Source organism: Octopus sinensis, linkage group LG2 (genome assembly GCF_006345805.1).
Source record: "Octopus sinensis linkage group LG2, ASM634580v1, whole genome shotgun sequence".
NCBI lineage: Eukaryota > Metazoa > Mollusca > Cephalopoda > Octopoda > Octopodidae > Octopus > Octopus sinensis.
In genome coordinates this window covers 132316072-132336071 of record NC_042998.1, presented here as the reverse complement: position 1 = coordinate 132336071, position 20000 = coordinate 132316072, and the positions used below count along the sequence as shown (strand labels likewise).

The 20000-nt window shown below is 34.6% G+C and overlaps 1 protein-coding gene and 1 long non-coding RNA gene across 5 annotated transcripts in view; one reads left to right on the top strand and one right to left on the bottom strand.

The window, feature by feature from the left end:
• Nucleotides 1–14720, top strand: part of LOC118761477 — a 43284-nt gene extending 28564 nt beyond the window's left edge. The window contains exons 2-5 of the long non-coding RNA XR_004997408.1: nt 2608–2886; nt 7173–7243; nt 11706–11751; nt 14536–14720. This is a non-coding gene — a long non-coding RNA (uncharacterized LOC118761477). The remainder of the gene's footprint in view (nt 1–2607; nt 2887–7172; nt 7244–11705; nt 11752–14535) is intronic.
• Nucleotides 1–20000, bottom strand: part of LOC115232533 (nuclear hormone receptor HR96) — a 381450-nt gene that overhangs the window by 360237 nt on the left and 1213 nt on the right. For 2 of the 4 annotated variants that reach the window (XM_029802465.1, XM_029802467.1), the window contains exon 1: nt 6574–6611. The exons of the other annotated variants lie outside the window; for them this stretch is intronic. In XM_029802465.1, the coding sequence (XP_029658325.1) occupies nt 6574–6596 (23 nt within the window). In that variant the 5' untranslated portion in view covers nt 6597–6611. Of the gene's footprint in view, nt 1–6573; nt 6612–20000 lie in introns of those variants that run through there. 4 annotated transcript variants of the gene reach the window in all.

Here is a 20000-nt window from a genome sequence, read left to right as displayed (position 1 = left end):
AGAAAAAAAGAAATGGAAGAAATATAAATGGTGGGGGGTGGGGGTGATAAGGAAGCTTTTGGAAATGAAGCTAAAAAATCTGCAAAGGGAATTGAAATGGTAAAAGAAATAATCAGTAAGTGGTGTGGTGGGGATGATGATGATGATGATGATGATGGTTTGGATATATGGCAAGAAGTGAGGGAGGGAGGGAGGGAACTGGTAGGACTGGTGTTATTCAGGATTTTTATGGCCTTCAAATCAACACAATTTCATATTTTCGTGCTCATCCATTTTTCTCTTCCAATTACAATGCGCTATATATATATATATATATATATATATATATGTGTGTGTGTGTGTGTGTGTATATATATATATATGTATGTATATATATATGTATGTATGTATATATGTATATGTATATATATATATGTATATATTCAGTATTATAATATGTGTGTGTGCGTGTGTGAGTGTATATATCTACATACGTAAATGTATACACACACAAATACATATGTATATCTATATATATATATATATATATATATATATATGCACACATAGATACATACATATAAATATAAATACATACACATGCGTGTGCGCGCACACATGCATATATGTGTGAGTGTTGCTCTACGTATGACACAGGAAACATGATTCTGTGGTGGCAAGTTTCTCCACAACCCTACTCCCCGTCACTGCATTCTTGCAATGTATTCCCAATTCCAGGATGAACCATTTTACTCCATTCATATCTTTTTTACCCTCTCTCTTTTTCTCTGTAATTTTATAGCCATTTAACCCTAGCCAGTACTGATACAACAAACCTACGATCAAAAGTATCCCAGCTGTGGTCATAGCATCAATTTTACACATAGAATGACATATTTAGGGCTAATTTTGACAACATATTCTTCCTTTTTCAAGATGGTAAAATATGATTTGATAGAGATCTAGGTGTTGTTTCTTTGTTGTAAACAGGAGTGGCTGTATGGTAAGTAGCTTGCTTACCAACCACATGGTTCCAGGTTCAGTCCCACTGCGTGGCATCTTGGGCAAGTGTCTTCTACTATAGCCTCAGGCCGACCAAAGCCTTGTAAGTGGATTTGGTAGACGGAAACTGAAAGAAGCTCGTCGTATATATGTATATATATATGTGTGTGTGTATGTTTGTGTGTCTGTGTTTGTCCCCCTAGCATTGCTTGACAACCGATGCTGGTGTGTTTACGTCCCCGTCACTTAGCGGTTCGCCAAAAGACATCGATAGAATAAGTACTGGGCTTACAAAAAATAAGTCTCGGGGTCGATTTGCTCGACTAAAGTGGTGCTCCAGCATGGCCACAGTCAAATGACTGAAACAAGTAAAAGAGTAAAAAGAGTAAGAGTAAATACATACATACATACACACACACATTACTTTCACAAGAATAATGTTGACAATGATTTCACAGTTCCAGCCTGCTTAGCCTCCATTATTAGACCAGGCCGGAGCTTCGAAGCTATTCTCAACACTGTTCTTGAAATAATAATAGATATATTCTCAGCAAAAAGCATTGCGTAACCATTCAGTTTAATGTAAAATTATTTTTATCATCACTCTACATATAAACATTAATATATATATATATATATATATATATATATATATATACACACACACGCACACAGAGAGAGAGAGAGAGCGAGAAAGAGACACACATACACACACAGGTACACACAGTGCAAACACACATTTACACACGTTCACACTATGCATTCAAACATCTGGTGTGATAGAAAAGTTCAATGACTACTTAGGGTAAAGTCTTTATTTTTCTGATTTGATTCTCAAACACACACACACACGCACATACACACACACACACACACACACACGCACGTACACACACACACACAGTACAAACTGATTTACTGCTATGATAAAGTATAACTGTGACATCATGTAAGATAAAGCTGAAATTGTATTTCATTAGGTGTCCACCCATTACCACCTGCTGAATCCTTCTGTTGAGGAGGGGACGGGACAGGGGAAACATCAGTTGGGTGAGGTAGGCTGAGGCGTAGGGATTCGAGGGTGGAGGGCATTAAATGATATTCTTATGTGAGGTGTGGCCACAGCTCTTAGTGTTTTTAGAATCCTAAGCCACACATAAAATCTGTTATATCATTAACAAAATATTTACATGAACAACAGATGACTACGATGGATGACAACGAATAGCAGTGATGATGATGATGATGATAATTTCTTACACTAGGACAAAACTAAAACTATGTATGGCGGGGTGGGGAACTTGTAGCTTTTTAAATAATGACCTGATTCTTATTTTATTGAAGGCCTGAAAAGAGTACAGGAGAAGTAAACCATAGCAGGATCCGAAATTGCGCCAGTCACACAAAATTAAATGATATTAAATATTTAAACTGATGCTCTCTCATAGCAATAATGTTTCTAGTTTAGATTTATCGCCTCTTTATCACAATGTCTATGATTGCCCCTCTATCATACTTTAGCCTCTCAGCACCTAGCATAACCCCCATCTCCCCCTTGCTGACCCCAATTTAATTGTGAGGACTTTTTCTCTTTTCCATCTTTTTTTCTTTCTTTCTGTCTTGCAGCTTATATGGGTGCATCATTAGTGCTAGTAACATGGAAAAAAAAAAAGCACCCGGTATTCATTGTAAGGTGGCTGGCATTAGGAAGAGCAACCTAACGTAGAAACCATCCTAAAGTTGACGCATGAGTTTGGAACAGCACTGTAGCTTGCCAGACCCTTTTCAAACTGTCCAGCCCTTACCAGCATTGAAAATAGATATTAAATGATGATGACGATGATAAACACCCAGGATTTTGAATGGAGGCAGTTAGGTGAATAGACTGACTCTAGCTCTTGACAGGTATTTCCTTTTATTGATTTTGAACGGATGAAAGGCAAAGGTGGAATTTGAACTCAGAATGGGAATATTGCAAAACATTCCAACCAATGCTCTAAAAGACCTACTTATCCACTACTTTTCATATAATAATAATAAATAAGAGAGAATACGAACAGAGTGTGAGGAAGAGTGGGTGGATAAGTTCAAAAACAAGTGAGAGGACAGTGACAGTTGTACATCCATGGTAACAGCTTTCTTTCATTCCTCATTGGGCCATTCCCATCTTTTCTATCAGATTCCTCCAGGAGTATTTAACGCAATCTTAATGAAAAGGTGTATTCACTTTCATTGCTTTCCCACATTTACATTGAACTCATGTAGAATTGTTTGACTCAATGGTTCATTATTCAGAGTCTCTAACACCAACATAATGTAGAGTGCCATTGCATAAGGATGAGATAAAAGCCAAAAAGCAGAGGAGTGAAAGTTTTTGGAATAGCTGCACTGCTCTAGATTTTCTCTCATCTTCCTCAAGCCTCGATGGAAGGAACTTCAACTATCAACAGCTATGACAGTTGGGTATCTAAGGCTTCTCTTAATCTTGGGAAGCCCAGGTCCCAAGAAAAAGCCTGTAGATCTGTGATTAGCCATGGTATTTTACTAATATATAATGGTTAGTTTCAACCTCAAAGCAACAACATTCTAACTCTGCTTCCACCACCACTGCTGTCATCATCACTAACGCTACCATTGCAAACTATTTTGCAAACAAAGCAGTTACTAGCTGAAAAACATGGGAAAAATTAAATTAACGTCATTAAAGGTAATGAGTGCATACGTATAGTCCAGTCAATAGCAGTTTATAAACTAAAGAAACACACACAGACAAACAATAATAATGAAAACACAATCTCAAAGAGAAAATGATAAACTCAGTAAATAGGATCCTTGGTGATTGTGATGAAAAACTCCAATAGTTTTGAATAAAAAACTGAAGAATTAATGAATGTGTGTGTGTTTATTGTTTGGCAACTTGACAAAAAATATTAAACTAACACTAATCAACTCATAGGGAAGAATTAAAAAACAAAAATGGAAAACATTTGATAAAATATGATAACAGTTTATTAAAAAAGGGAAAACCCAACAGAAGTGGAAATCAATAGTTAAATTAATAAGTGAATACATAAACGACACATTAACAAGATTATGTCAAACTCGATTTTACATAAGGTACCAAAAGGTCATGACACAAGGAGCACAAAACAATCTGGATTTGACGATTAGACGCAACATACTTATAACTTAAAGCATTTTAACGGAGTAAAAATAAATAAAACCAGAAAAAGATACTGCACAAACATAAGGCACACAGCTGCAATTGGTAGCGCAGTGGCAGCATGCAATTAATAATAATAATAATCTTTTCTACTATAACTACAAAGGTTGAAATTTGTGGGAGAGGGATAGTCAATTACATCACTCCCCCCCCCTCAGTGTGCAACTGGTACTTATTTTATCGACCCCAAAAGGATGAAAGCAAAGTTAACCTCGGTGGAATTTGAACTTAAACATAAAGCCAGTTGAAATGCCACTAAGCGTTTTGCCTGGCATGCTAACATTTCTGCCAGATCACCACCTTTATGATAATAATAATATTAATGATAATAATAATCCTTTCTAATAAAGGCATGAAGTCTGAAATTTGGGGGTAGGGGGCTAGTTGATTACATCAACCCTAGTGTTTTAATGGTACTTAATTTATCGACCCCAAAAGGATGAAAGGCAAAGTCGACCTCGGCGGAATTTGAACCCAGAACATAGCAGCAGATGACATACTGCTAAGGAGTTTGCCCAGCATGCTAAAGATTCTGCCTCTAATTTTCTTGTGGTTTGGCAGACATTCTCTAGAACAATACTATGCACAAAACCGAAAATATGGCACCCTGGTCACAATAGCAACTTGAGCTTCTAACATGTTGTTTCTTGAGGTTTCTGGGTGAGACTTGGTGTTAATTTGTACAAATTCAAAGCAAAAGCCAAACACAGAATAATAATAATAATTGTTTCAAACTTCGGCACAAGGCCTGCAATATCAGGGAATGAGTTTTAATTCATTACACCAGCCCCAGTTTTTGATTGGTACTTTATCAGCCCAGTATATAATATATATATATATATAATAATAAATATTAGGGAATAAATCCAATTTAAGGGAAAAAAAATCAGATTTAGGATTAAATCAATTTATAGTAAAAATTATAAAATATATTAGAGACAAAACCACTATTTTGACAAACAACAAGGAAGACTTAATCAATACATAAAATTTTAATAATTTTATGTATGATTAAGTCTTTCCTTGTTTGTTTTGCAAATATAGTGTTGTCTCTAATAATATTTTATATATAATTATATATATACATACATACATACATACATAAATACATACATAAATATATATATATGGTAAGAAGCTTGATTCCCAACCTTGGGCCAGCCAAAGCCTTGTGAGTGGATTTGGTATAAGGAAACTGAAAGAAGCTGTCATATATATGCATGTATGTGTGTGTCTGTGTTTGGCCCTCCACCATTGCTTGACAACTGACATTGGTGTGTTTACGTCCCCCGTAACTTAGTGGTTCGGCAAAAGGGCCCGATAGAAGAATTACTAGGCTTACAAAGAGTAAGTCCTGGGGTCGATTTGTTCGACTAAAAGCAGTGCTCCAGCATGGCCACAGTCAAATGACTGAAACAAGTAAATGAGTAAAAGAGAACATAACAATTCAACAAAACAGGTTGCTTATGAAGTGTTCATACATACAAAGTAATGCACTCACATATGTTGGTCTATTGACAGTTAAATGGCTAACCCAATGTGACTTCGTGAAGTCTTTCCTGCCACGCGCACAGAGCAGTTTTCCTAAATGACATCGTAAAGCCTCAATTGGAAAACCAGGATCCTGTACCCCAAAGCTAACCCGGTGAAATTCACAAACTCTGCTTGAATACACACACACACACACACACACATAAAAGAGCCATAAAATTAAATAGACAATGAAGCTACCACAAAAATGTCCATGTGTGCACACACGTGTGAGAATGTGTTTGTTTGTGTGTGTGTGCGTGTGTTTGAACATATAATTTTGTGATACAGACAGGAAAATGGTATTCAAAACATGAGTATATATTCGTTTTTAATAAGAACTTACGTGACTCAAAGACAGAGGCTTTCAAGCACTGGCAACGAAACTCTCTACTTTTGAGTCACTTTGTAATTTCGACTGATTATATATATATATATATATATATATATATATATATATATATATATATTTATATATTACATATATATAATATATATTTATATATATACATATATATATATAACATATATTATAATATATATATATATATTTATATATATACATATATATATATATATACATATTATATATATATATATATATATTATATATTTTATATATACATATATTATATATATTATATATTATATATATACATATATATATATATATACATAATTACATATATATATATATATATTTATATATATACATATATATATATATATACATATATATATAGATATTTATTATATATTTATATATATTTATATATATACATATATTATATATATAATGTGTGTGTGAGAAAGAGAGAGAGAGATACATTTTGATTTACCTGTCAATCTCAATGGATACCATTTGTTACAAGTCCAGGAAATGTTTAAATTAAAACAGTACAAAGACAAAAGCAGGTAGGTAGGTTTGTCAGCTGCTTCTCATATACACACTAACACACACACATACACACACACTACCAAATATGGCACACCTATGCAAAAACTGAAATGTTTTTTTACTTTTTTTTTTTTTTATGCTGGTAAAATATTTCTGCTTTCCTCATTATCACTATTTGCCACCTTCTGCTTAATTTCCTCCTCTATCTCTCACTCATTTCTTCTCCTCCACACACACACACACACTCACGTACGCACACGCACACATACACACAGCTACAGTATCTCAAAAAACTGTAAAGCTTATCATTATTATCACAGAATATTAACTTATATACTTTGCCCTTCAAAGATATCGTATTTGTATTTTCAGAAATCATAGTAATGTCATGTGCACAAAAATAAAAAAGTTAAAACATAAAGAGAATAGACTTCAAAATCAAACAGTAGATCTTAATAGTAGTCATCTTTATCCCGCACTTGTCCTTGAGCAATTAATGACAAATAATGAATATACAAAGATGATTTCTTGTATTCATAGGCACTGGTGGTCACAGTATTTACTTTGCAGTTAGATGGTCCCGGATCTGATCCTGTTAGTCTGCACCTTGGGTAAGTATATCCTACAATATCGTTGAGCCAAGCTAAATATTGTGTAAGAAATGAGGCAAATGAAAATTGTGCAGAAGCTCTAGTATTGGACTGTCCTTGCTCTTTGGTTTTGTCTGGTTTGACACCACCAACTTTAACAGAGTCTTCTTAGATGCAAGCCTTCAGGTTTGACGATCACTTCTAACCTACATTCTGAGAGAACTTGCAAAGAGAAAGGTCGAAGATGTTTCCCTTTCACCACTAACACAAAATTTGTAAATAATAATGCATGCACAAGAAAAGGTCTCTGAGAATGGTAAAGCAACCATACTCCGGAGATACACCAATACACACAGACAATGAAAGCAAGGCTAACTGTCCAGATATTGTTATCAAGGCCAAACAAATAAGAAATACTTCCTAATAGACATATCAGCCATGACAGGTGATAATCTATCTCTAAAAGAAACAGGGAACTTAACTAAATATAAACATCCAGAATTAGAGACAACCTGAAAACAATTCCTATATCAATAAGTGATTTGGGAATGATCAAAAGCCATGCAACTATATAACCAAGGCTGCAGCACTTACTAGATGAGAAATCTGGTTGCTATTTCTAAGAAACTGGGGGACAACATAGAAGCTCCACACATTGGTTATAGAATACAATACTGAAAAGGCGTTTAATAGTGTCATTCTCTTTTAGTACCTTATTATTTAACACACTCACCAGTTTAGTTTCCACTCATTTACTTAAATATTTTTTCTAAAATTTTTGTTGCATCTTGCAACCTTTCCAATAATCACTAACTCTGTCCGTTATCCAAGCTTTCATAGAGTGTTTACCACACCCTATCTAAAGAACTAAACACTAGGAGAGCATGCTTCAGGATTTAAACAGGAAGATAATTCTATAATCAGCTATCTTTAAAAAAAAATACATGTTGTTTAACCAAAACTAACAATTTGTCTAACAGCTTGGTTTTGACATAATGTGATGGCACCAGAGATAGTATGGAGAAGACCAAACATTTTAAGAATACTAACCATCTTCCACTATCCTGCTTACATGTGTTAATAAATGGATATACCTGCCATGGAAAGATGTGCTATTCTTTGAAGCAGGCTGAAAAAAATCACTGTAAAATTAGCAAGTATATCATTGCTATGCTGAGCTTTCACAGTGTTCACAGTTATCAGGTACCTTTAGCAGAATCTAATCAAGCATATATACAGACCAGATTCTCCATTTCACCTGTTTCTTCCTGAAGATATCAACCTGCAAATGCTCAGGTCAGACATGGTTATCTGGCCTATATATTCTACCTGCCTTATGAGCAAATTGACCTAATCCAGCCTCTCATACCTACCTGACAATGTTATTCTAAAAAACAATACAATCACAACATTGAAATCTTGAAGCTACAAGACTATGCGTTATCACTTCAAAACTATGTGATTAAATAAATGCTAACAGGTTACCATGTGAAGATAACTGGAAAAAAAAATGCACCTTATGAGCAAAACAAATAAGGGTAGGTGGCAGGAAGTGCATTCATCTATAGAATACTGTTTCACAAGTCTCATTCAACTTTTGCCAGCATGGAAAAAGCGAACATTATGATGATGATGATGGCAGTAACAGTGATATACGATATTCAACCAAGGAAAAGTCATGAATTGCATGCAGCAGAATGGGACTCACAGACGAACTAATACTAGTCCAATATATCATTATCCAGTCAATCACTTTGCCCTTTATTTTTCGCCAGCTTATTTATTTTATTTTATTTATTCATATATTTTCTTTATTGCTACTTCAGCATACAGATGTGGCTGTGTGGAAAGAAGTTTTCTTCACAAGCCCATGATTCTGGACTCAGTTCCACTGCATGGCACTTTGGACAAGTGTTTTCTACCATAGCTTCAGTCCAACCAAAGCCTCATGAACGGATTTGGTAGGCGGAAACTGAAAGAAGCACACAGTATGTGTGTGTGTGTGTGTGTATATATATATATATATATATATATATATATAAATTTTCTTTTTTACCCCTCCTCAATTATAAAAAATATTTTTTTTCACCTTACAATTCTTGAAAAGTCACATTGCAACGAAAACCGGTTAGAGTTAATGTTTTTTTTTTTTAATTTTTAAAATTTTCCATACACCCATTTTCATTAAAATTTACCTCCAACTTAGCATTCTGCCTTTTTATAATTTTTCCTTGCCTATATATATATATATATATATATATATATAGCAGTTTAGCTGAACTTCATGAGCCTGAGGAGACAGGCTCTGTTAGGGACCTGCGAAACTTGAAGCAGCACAGAATCCGAATGAAACTGTTTCGAATATTACATGTAACTCCTGATAAATGTGTTGAGTGCCCTTTCTTTTCTTTGCCTACTCACTCATATATATATATATACATATATATATATATATATATAATAGTATATATTAATGTAATCCAAACATGAAAACACAAAGAGAAAACTCAACAACGCGAGGATGTGGAACAAGTATAGTATTATTGGACGCTCAGGAAAGAAGGAAAGATATATACACACACATATATATATATATACATAGACATACATATATATATATATATATATACACATATATATATACATACACATATATATATATATATACATACACACACACACACATATATATATATATATATTCTGTGTTTGTTCTTTCATCACCACTTGACAACCGGTGTTGGAGTATTTACATGTCTCTAACTTAGCAATTCAGCAAAAGAGAATCGATAGAATAAGTACAGGGGGTGTCGATTTGCTTAATTAAAATTCTTGCAAGGCAGTACCCCAGCATGGCCACATGGCCACTGCCTAATGACAGAAAACTAGCAAAAGAAAAACAGGATACAACAAATAAATAGAAATAGAAATAGACAGATAAATAAATCAGATAAAATAATTTATTGCCTAGATAAGTAAGTAGCCTGTAATGACACAAGCAGAATTGGAATTGTAAGCCTGTTTCTGAACAGAAGTTAATCAAAACTAGGATTATTGTTGTGCACTGTTGTGGAAGTCAGGTAGTAGAAAATAAACCCCACCCTACACTTTAGATCTATTCCCTCTTACAGACCACACACACACACACACACACACAATAACAAACAAACAAACAAAAAAGCAAAGAATATCAACTTGACTCATTCTGTAGCTGACACTTTTTACACTTTTTATCACAAAGATAATGAAATCTCAACTGAACTTAAAAAAAAAACAACTATATCTAATTTCATTAGTAAGTGTTTGTGCTTTATATATATATTTATTCTTTTTTTTTTGCTTCTTTTATTATTATTATCTCTCTCCTCTTCCATATATATATATATGTGTGTGTGTGTATGTGTACATATACATATATAAATACACACACACACACCACACACACAACATACACGCGTGTATATTTTATATTATTAAAATTCAGAATACAATGTAAAAGATCTGATGTACGTCCATTACAACAATCGACCGTTTGATGTGTGCATCTGTTTTTATCTATTCCAGCACCTACCCCCCTCTCTCTACACATACACACACATATACATATACATATATGTATGTATGTATATGTATTGCTCTATTTGATTTCCAGCTGATTCACTTTTTTATTATGTTTTATTATGTTTTATTATTTGTCTTATTTCTAAATTAAAATAGTTTTATTTTATTTCAATTCTTTTTTTTTTTTTTTTGTTTCACCATATTCAGTTTGACTGAATGAGCAGCAGCAGCAGCAGCAGCAGTAGTAGTAGTAGTAGTAGTAGCCATGGTAGTGGTATCAAAAATGATAATTCATGGGTTCTTAAGAGCTGAGTCCAATATGCCCCTCCCCCACTACCCCCTTGCACCCTGCAAAATCATAATAAAAGGTACAGCTTCAGCTTTACCCCCTCCACCACCTTACTCCTTTCCTTTTCTCTTTTTCCGTATATATATATATTATAGATATATATATATTGTGCATTTTCTGTGTTAAATGGAAAGGAGTGAAAATTCAGTAAATAATAATAATAATTATAAGCTTAAAGCTTATGAGCAATCATTGTATTGGCTTTCGTTGAGGGCTTATATGCACTAGCATTTGACTATTTTTTTTAGCCAGTACATGGTGATCACTTAGAAGAAGCTTTAAGTTTATAATTATTATTATTTACAATATATTTATATGTGTATGTATATGTGTGTATGTGTGTTATATATCTATATATATATATATATATATATATATATATATATACATATATATACACACACACACACACATATGATTGTTCACTTACCATCTGATTTTCCATGTAAGCATGGACTGGATGGAAATTAAGACAGGATTTTACAGTTGGATGCTTTTCCTGTCACCAACCTTCATATTTTTATTACTAGTTTTTGGGGGCTTTTTTTAAGTAAAGCATTTTTTTCTTTCCAGAGGTCTTCAGAAGTGCAAGACGACCAGTCACAATGTCAAAACGAATGTAAGCATTAGCACTATTTTATTTCAATTATACCAAACCCAACATCAATATTCATGCTTACACACTCACATTTGATGGAGTCCCTACAGTTTCTGTCTACCATATTCACTCATAAGGCATCGATCAGCTTGGGGCTATAGTAGACAGCAGTTGCTCCAGTCACCACACAAGGGACTATAAAATATATTCATATACAATGAGCTTTTTTACAGCTTCCTTTAACCAAGTTCTGCCCTCAAGTAATTTACATACCTGAGGCTCTAGTAGAAGACGCTTGCCCAAAATACTGTGACAGTGAATAGGAATGTAAGATTGATGTAGTTAAAGAAAGGACTTCTCAATTATACAACTCTTCCCAGAAAATAAGAGGGCTCTACAAATGATCCCAATGGAAAACTGTCCAAGCAGTCCTTGTTCTTCTTCATAAAAAGCATGTTAAGAGATCATTACCAGCATTGCCTTACTGGCAGCTGTGCCGGTGGCATGTATAAAAAGATTCGAGCGAGGTCATTGCCAGTACCGCCTGACTGGCCCCCGTGCCGGTGGCACGTAAAAAGCACCCACTACACCCTCAGAGTGGTTGGCGTTAGGAAGGGCATCCAGCTGGAGAAACTCTGCCAGATCAAGATTGGAGCCTGGTGCAGACATCTGGTTCGCCAGCCCTCAGTCAAAATCGTCCAACCCATGCTAGCATGGAAAGCGGACATTAAACGATGATGATGATGATGAACACTAGGGTTGATGTAATCGACTTATACCCTCCTCGAAAGTGCTGGCCTTGTGTCAAAATTTGCAACCATTTTAAAAGCGAGTCGTAAACTCCCTCACCAACTCAAGGAATGATTTGTCTGTTTTGCCGATGCCAGAGTCGTATTTATTCAATATATTTCCAGTTTTCTATCTTAATTCCTCTGCTTTAGCTTTCCTCCATTTTCATGGATAGCTTCTCAATGGAAAGTTATCATGTCTAGATAGGGGATTCACTTGATAGCAATAGAAGCCATCAAACTAACCTATTATGTTTTTTGAAAGTACTGATTCTCCAGATTCAGTCAGCTGTCTTCTACTTGTAACATTCATAGCCAATTTTATTGCTTGGTGATTTATTTCCTCATACTGTTGTCTATAGGGTAGGTGGTGGTGGTGGTGGTGGGGCAGCTTCTAGCATCTTTTGTAATAATTGCTTCTGCATTTCCAAACTCTGTATGGTAAGACCTGCTTAGTGGTATGGAAGATATGACTGCTGTTGTCCTCTGGAGATGTAACTAGTTCTTTGAAAGATTTTTTTTTCCTATATTATAGATGAATTCAGCATTTTTTATTTTTTTATTAAGGCCATTGCTGTTGGTTTTTATATATTCTTTTATGGAGAGAAATAGACAGGGAGAGAAGTACAGCATCTATATTTAATCTACATAATTTTCATCTGACCCTCATGTTGGTATTCCAACTTATAAAAGATTTTTTTCGTTTTCAGTTTGTTATCATAGCAAAAAGCAAAAATATTAAATATTAATAATAATAATAATAATAATAATAATAAATATGTAAATAATAAAATTAACAGCAGAGGAATAAATGTAGAAATTTCAAAAAAAAAAAAAAAAAATGCAGCAAGGAAAAAAATTAAATAATCTGATTAATAAAAAGAAATGTATCAAACATGAATGAACAAGGAAAGAAGAAAAAAATTATAAAGGAAAGAGAAGATGAAGGAGGAAAACAAGGCAGTAGGAAGAAAATAATATCTAGGACATTGCATATATCAATGTGTATATTATATATATATATATATATATATATATATATATAAAGTAGTAGATGAGTAACAGAGGAAAGCAATGTGTGTGTGTGCGCACATATACATATTCATACAAACACATCATCATCATCATCATTTAACATCTGTTTTCCATGCTGGCATGGGTTGGACTGTTTAATCAGAACTGGTAAGGCCAGTGGTCACACCAGGCTTCATTGTCTGTTTTGACATGGTTTCTACTGCTACATGCCCTTCCTTAATGCTAACCATAGAGTGTACTGGGTGCTTTTAACATAGCGCCGGTACACATATATGCATACATATATATCAAATAATCAAATATATATATATGTCGTTACCAGCATCGCCTTACTGGCACTTGTGCCGGTGGCACGTGAACAAAACATTCAAGCGAGGTCATTGCCAGTGCCACTGGACTGACTCCTGTGCAGGTGGCATGTACAAAACACCATTTCGAGCATGGCTGTTGCCTATACCACCAGACTGGCCCTCATGCTGGTGGCACGTAAAAGCACCCACTACACTCTCGGAGTGGTTGGCGTTAGGAAGGGTATTCAGCTGTAGAAACTCTGCCAGATCAGACTGAAGCCTGGCGCAGCCATCTGGTTCGCCAGTCCTCAGTCAAATCATCCAACCCATGCTAGCATTAAATGATGATGATGGTAATGATGATATAGTGCATACACATACATAGATAGGTGTATACATACAGACATATGTAGATATAGCTATATATATAGAGAGAAGGATACTTAGATGTATAATTATGTCGTTAAGAAGTTTAGTTTCTTTCATAATGAGTGGACATAAGTCCAGTGAGTGTCTTGTGCTACAGCGGCAGGTTGATCAATGCCTTGTGAGTTACATTTAGTAAATAGAAACTGGAAGAAGCCTGTTATACTGCACTATAACACAGTTATTAAATACACTAAAGAAAAGGCCTGCCTTGACCATTCAACTTCGACACAACTTTTTTCACACCACTTTATACCTCTCCTCAGTCTATCCTTTCAATGGAAGAGCATAGACTTGAGATGTTAAAAACTGCTTCCATTTTACTTGAGCGTCGACCTAATACACACCGTCTACTGTCCTTTCATCCCATCTTTGTGTTTAATTCATTTTGAGACCAGTGAAGATATAACCTTACACAGTAATAAGTAACAGGAGGAAGGTTAGCAACAGAAAGAGCATCCGGTTGTAGAAAAAAGCTGGTTCAACATTTTCATCTGCCTAACCTATGTAAGTATACATTAAAACAATGTTGATGATGCTGAAGATGATGCTAGATATAGATATACTATATGTACAATATATGTGTGTATTTTTACATATAATATATATATTATATATTATATATAAATTATATATATTATATATAATTACATATATTATATATTATACTTTATATATATTAAATATATAAATTATATATATTATATATTCCATATATATAAATTATATGTATCATTATATATTATATATATATTATTACATACTATATATATTATATAATCTCATATAATATATATATATATTATATACTATATATAATTAAATATTTACATATATATTATACTATCATATACTATATAGAATTAAATATATTATATATAATATATACATTATCATATATATTATATATTATTATATAGTATTCTTTTGTTGTCTTACCATTAAAGTAATATATTATAATATATATATAATATATATTATTATATATATATAATTATATATATTATATACAAGACTCTCTCTCTCTCTCTTTCTTCATATATATATATATATATAATATATATATATATATATATTCTTTTACTTGTTTCAGTAATTTTGATTGCAGACATGCTGGAGCACAAATCAACCCCAGGATTTATTCGTTGTAAGAATCATACTTATTCTATCATCTGTGTGTATATATATATATATATATATATATTATATATATACACTGCATTATTTATTATATATATAGGGACATATGTGTGTGTGAACACATGAATGCGTTTATGTGAGAGTAAACACACACACACACACACACACACACACACACGTTTACACCTCCCACTTAAACTTGCATAGACATAAAAATGCATAAATATAACAAATGCAGAGACAGCCAGACAGTCAGACAGACAGAGAGGCAGACAGTCAGGCAGACAGGCAGCCAGTTAGACAGACAGACAGAATGTATGAATGTGAGAGCAAGTGAAATGCAATTGTTATGCTAATTCTAAAGAATAGTGCCATTGTGCAACTACAAGATTTTATTACATATCAGATCTCATTTCCAATAGTTTATTTTTTTTTGTGTGTGTGTGGAAATGTGTGTGTGTGTGTGTGTGTGCGTGTGTATGGCTTATGGGAGGTTTTCATTACAGAATCAGTTGCAAATATGATATTGGAAACTCCACTGATAAATATGATAAATAGTGGTGCACTAAACAAAGTACAATATGATTAAAAAAACAAAAAAAAAACAAACAAATCAAAAAATAAAAATGAAAAAAAAAAGAAAATGTCTTTCCTCCTACCACACTAAGAAGTGTTGGAAGACGAAAAAAATTAATAGCATTGGTCTTTTATACTTACTACCACTACTACAACCACCTCCATTACTACTACTACCACCACTACCAACTACTACTACAATCACTAATTCTACTTAGTGTGATCACTCTTCAACCACCACCTCTGCTACCACCATTCAAAGCACCATGGATTTTGCTACTTACTAACAACATACAGTATCCCTACTTATGCAACATTAAGACCACCAACACCACAACCATCATCACCACTACACCACCACCACAACCTCCTCCACCACAACCACCACAACCACCATTTATATTCTTATGTTCATAACCGATATTGTAATAATAATAATTGTCGCAAACTTAACTGAAGAAACTGAAAGCCATGAAAACCAATTGCATTTTCTTATTTCAGAATATCCTGATGTTTGTTTCGCGTGTTTTATGTGTGGAGGCATTTTGCATCCTAAATTTGATGATCTAGTTTGCCTTTCATTTCTTTTGTTGGGGGTTCACAAAGATAATATTGGGGACATTTTAATGCTTGAGGGTAGGCACATGGCTTAGTGGTTAAGGTATTGGACTCATGATCATAAGATCCTGGTTTTGATTCCCAGACTGGGCAGTGTGTTGTGTTCTTGAGCAAAACACTGCATTTCACTTTGCTCCAGTCCACTCAGTAGTATATGAATAACTCAGCGACGGACTGGCAACCCACTCAGTGGGATATGTTGTGATCTTGGTCAATTATATGCCTCATGAGTCCTGTGGATCAAGACAGTACTTCATTTATCAATTGTTCCCTTCTACAAAGAAATCTGGAATAGTAATTAGGTAGAATTATTAGAACATTAAAGAAAATGCATTGTGGTATTTTATCTGGCTTTTTAAGATCTGAGTTCAAATCCCACTCTGATTGACTTTGCCATCCCCCCTTCGAGGGTCAATAGATAAAACACTAATCAAGCACTGGGGTCAATTTAATAGATGAGCTCACTCCCCATAAAGTCTGGCCTTGTGCTTATGTAAGAAACTTAGTAGGGCAAAAGCCATGACATTCTCAGAGAAAATCGGGGCATTAATGAAAATCAACTGGTTTGTCCGTTCTAGAGGAATTTCACATCCAGAGTCCATGGATAATTTTCAGAAATTCTTAGCCTGACAGCAGGAACAATACCAGTTTGAGGTAAGCTTTATAGACATTGAAGTTCCATCATCTGTCCAATGACCAGACAAACAAATAAATCAGAAACCTCTAGCATTGCATTGTGTCAACTTTCAAATCACCCCGCCAGTCCAACAAGCTGTAAATAAGTATTACAAGATAGAAATGAATTAACAAACAGCTGTTGAAAATTGTAGTGTTAGGGTAAAATTTACAAGTGTTTTTGGCGGGGAACATTCAGAAATATTATGAATATAACATGAACAGATGACTGAACTCTAATCAAACTTTCCCTACATGCGTGTACAAATCATTACACAATGATTCTGAGGTTTTTTTTCTATGCGCTGCACCTACATGCTAATGGACAGAATATTTTCTGATGTAGCATAATAGGATATTATCAGAGTGGTTGTTGTTATTGTTTACAGTTATACAATGGCATATAATATGGTAGGACATGAGGAGAATGGCACAACATATGACATAGCATGCAGTGATGACATAGTATAAGGTCACTTGGCGTGCTGGCAGAAACATTAGCACGCCGGGCGAAATGCTTAGCGGTATTTTGTCTGCCGTTATGTTCTGAGTTCAAATTCTGCCGAGCTCGACTTTGCCTTTCATCCTTTCGGGGTCGATAAATTAAGTACCAGTTACGCACTGGGGTCAATATAATCGACTTAATCCATCTGTCTGTCTTGTTTGTCTCCTCTGTGTTTAGCCCCTTGTGGGTAGTAAAGAAATAGGTATTTCGTCTGCCGCTACATTCTGAGTTCAAATTCCGCCGAGGTCGACTTTGCCTTTCATCCTTTCGGGGTCGATAAATTAAGTACCAGTTACGCACTGGGGTCGATATAATTGACTTAATCCGTCTGTCTGTCCTTGTTTGTCTCCTCTGTGTCTAGCTCCTTGTGGGTGGTAAAGAAATAAGTATAACGTCATTTGAGAAATAAAAAGCGATGAATGCACTCACAATACTATTGAATGTACTAAGTTTACTGAATGACTTAGCAGCTGGTCAGAAAAAGCAAACACTTCCAAACACAAACATTACATCATACACACGCATGCACACACATGGTGTGTAATGAATGTACATACACACACTTGAGCATACATGTCCATAAAATGATTTTGAAACATGACCATATTCACACATCTGACTAGTCCCCCTACCATGTGTGTGTGTGTGTGGTGTGCGTGTGTGAGTACGTGTGAGTGTGTGTATACACTCATGTCATTCACAGGTGAGCTCATCACTGTAAGTGCATGTACATAATAACACAAACGTATGCACAGAGACACACACACACACACACACCACACACACACATAGCTAACATACAGCTCACTCCATACACACATGCACACACAACCACACCTTTTACTGCTGGGAAAGAATATGCAGTCCTTGCAAAGAGTACAAATATTATTATGTAAGTTGACACTGAATAATATCCCATACATCAAAGACAAAAATAAAAAGAAAGCTCACACCACCCTTTCTAAAATCAATAGAAAATTAAATAACAATAAAAAAAAAATCAATAAACTTCCAGTATTAAATTCAGATCAATTCCAGAAACATCTATATTGACAAACGCTTGACCTAAACTGTGACTGTATGACATATCTAATTCTATTTCATTTCATTTTCTACAAGCATTTTTGCAAGCAAAAGTGCTCCCAGTTACAAGTCTCCAATGAACCAATCAATGGTTTGCTCTCTCGTGGTAAAAGAAGCCAAGATGTGTCTGTATTTCTATGGAGGTCGTTCAAAGAACACAGCATTTTCGCATTTTCACTGATATTTCTGTCATTCAATGATGACTATGCACACATGTTCATATATACAGGTAGCATTGTATCGAACAACAGTTGCCTTGCTGAATATTTTTTGTGATGTGGGATTTCATAATGTGAAATGTAGTTCACATTGACTTTCAAGTAGCAGGAACATCAACTGAAAAACGGTTTTATATTACAAAACTCCACAAAACAGTAATTTTTTTTTTCTAGGAATACAATGTAAGGAACGTGTGTAGTGTGTGTATGTGACTCACTCTGTCGACCAGATAACCAGATGTTATTATACACCGCTGGTCACAATGCACTTCCTCATGCCGTTGTGGCTTTCAAATGATACCACCCTGCTGGCTAGACAGGGAAGCCAACATTCCAATGAATGGAGCATCAGTTCATCACAGACTTTACCCATTTACAGCAGAACAGATGGAAGCTATGTGAAATGAAGTGTCTTGCTCAAGAACACAATGCACCACTTGTCTGGGAATCAAAACCAGTCTTGCAATTCTAAGTACAACACCGTGACAACTAGGCAATTACACCTTCGCACACATTTGTGTGTGTAAAGACACATGGCCTATATATATACATGTATGTATGCATACATTTGCAGTATGTCATAAGAATATGATTTTCAAAAGGTCATACATACAAAATATACCCTATTTCCGTGTTTGTTAAAGAAAAAAAAAATCACTGTCTAACTACTTTGGAACAAGGGTTTTACAAACCAACCCAAATGCTGTTCAGAAGACATCGTGACTTGTGCATCTGCCAGCTATCATAGGAACTTGCCAATGTGGTGTATATATGAGTTCTCTCTTTATGTTAAAAATAGCATGGGAGCTAAAATATTCACTACACCAAAAGTGTGTGTGTGCATGTATGCACACATGTATGCACACATGTATGCATAAAACATATTCTTGCTGTGGAATGAATCTTAGGTATGTAA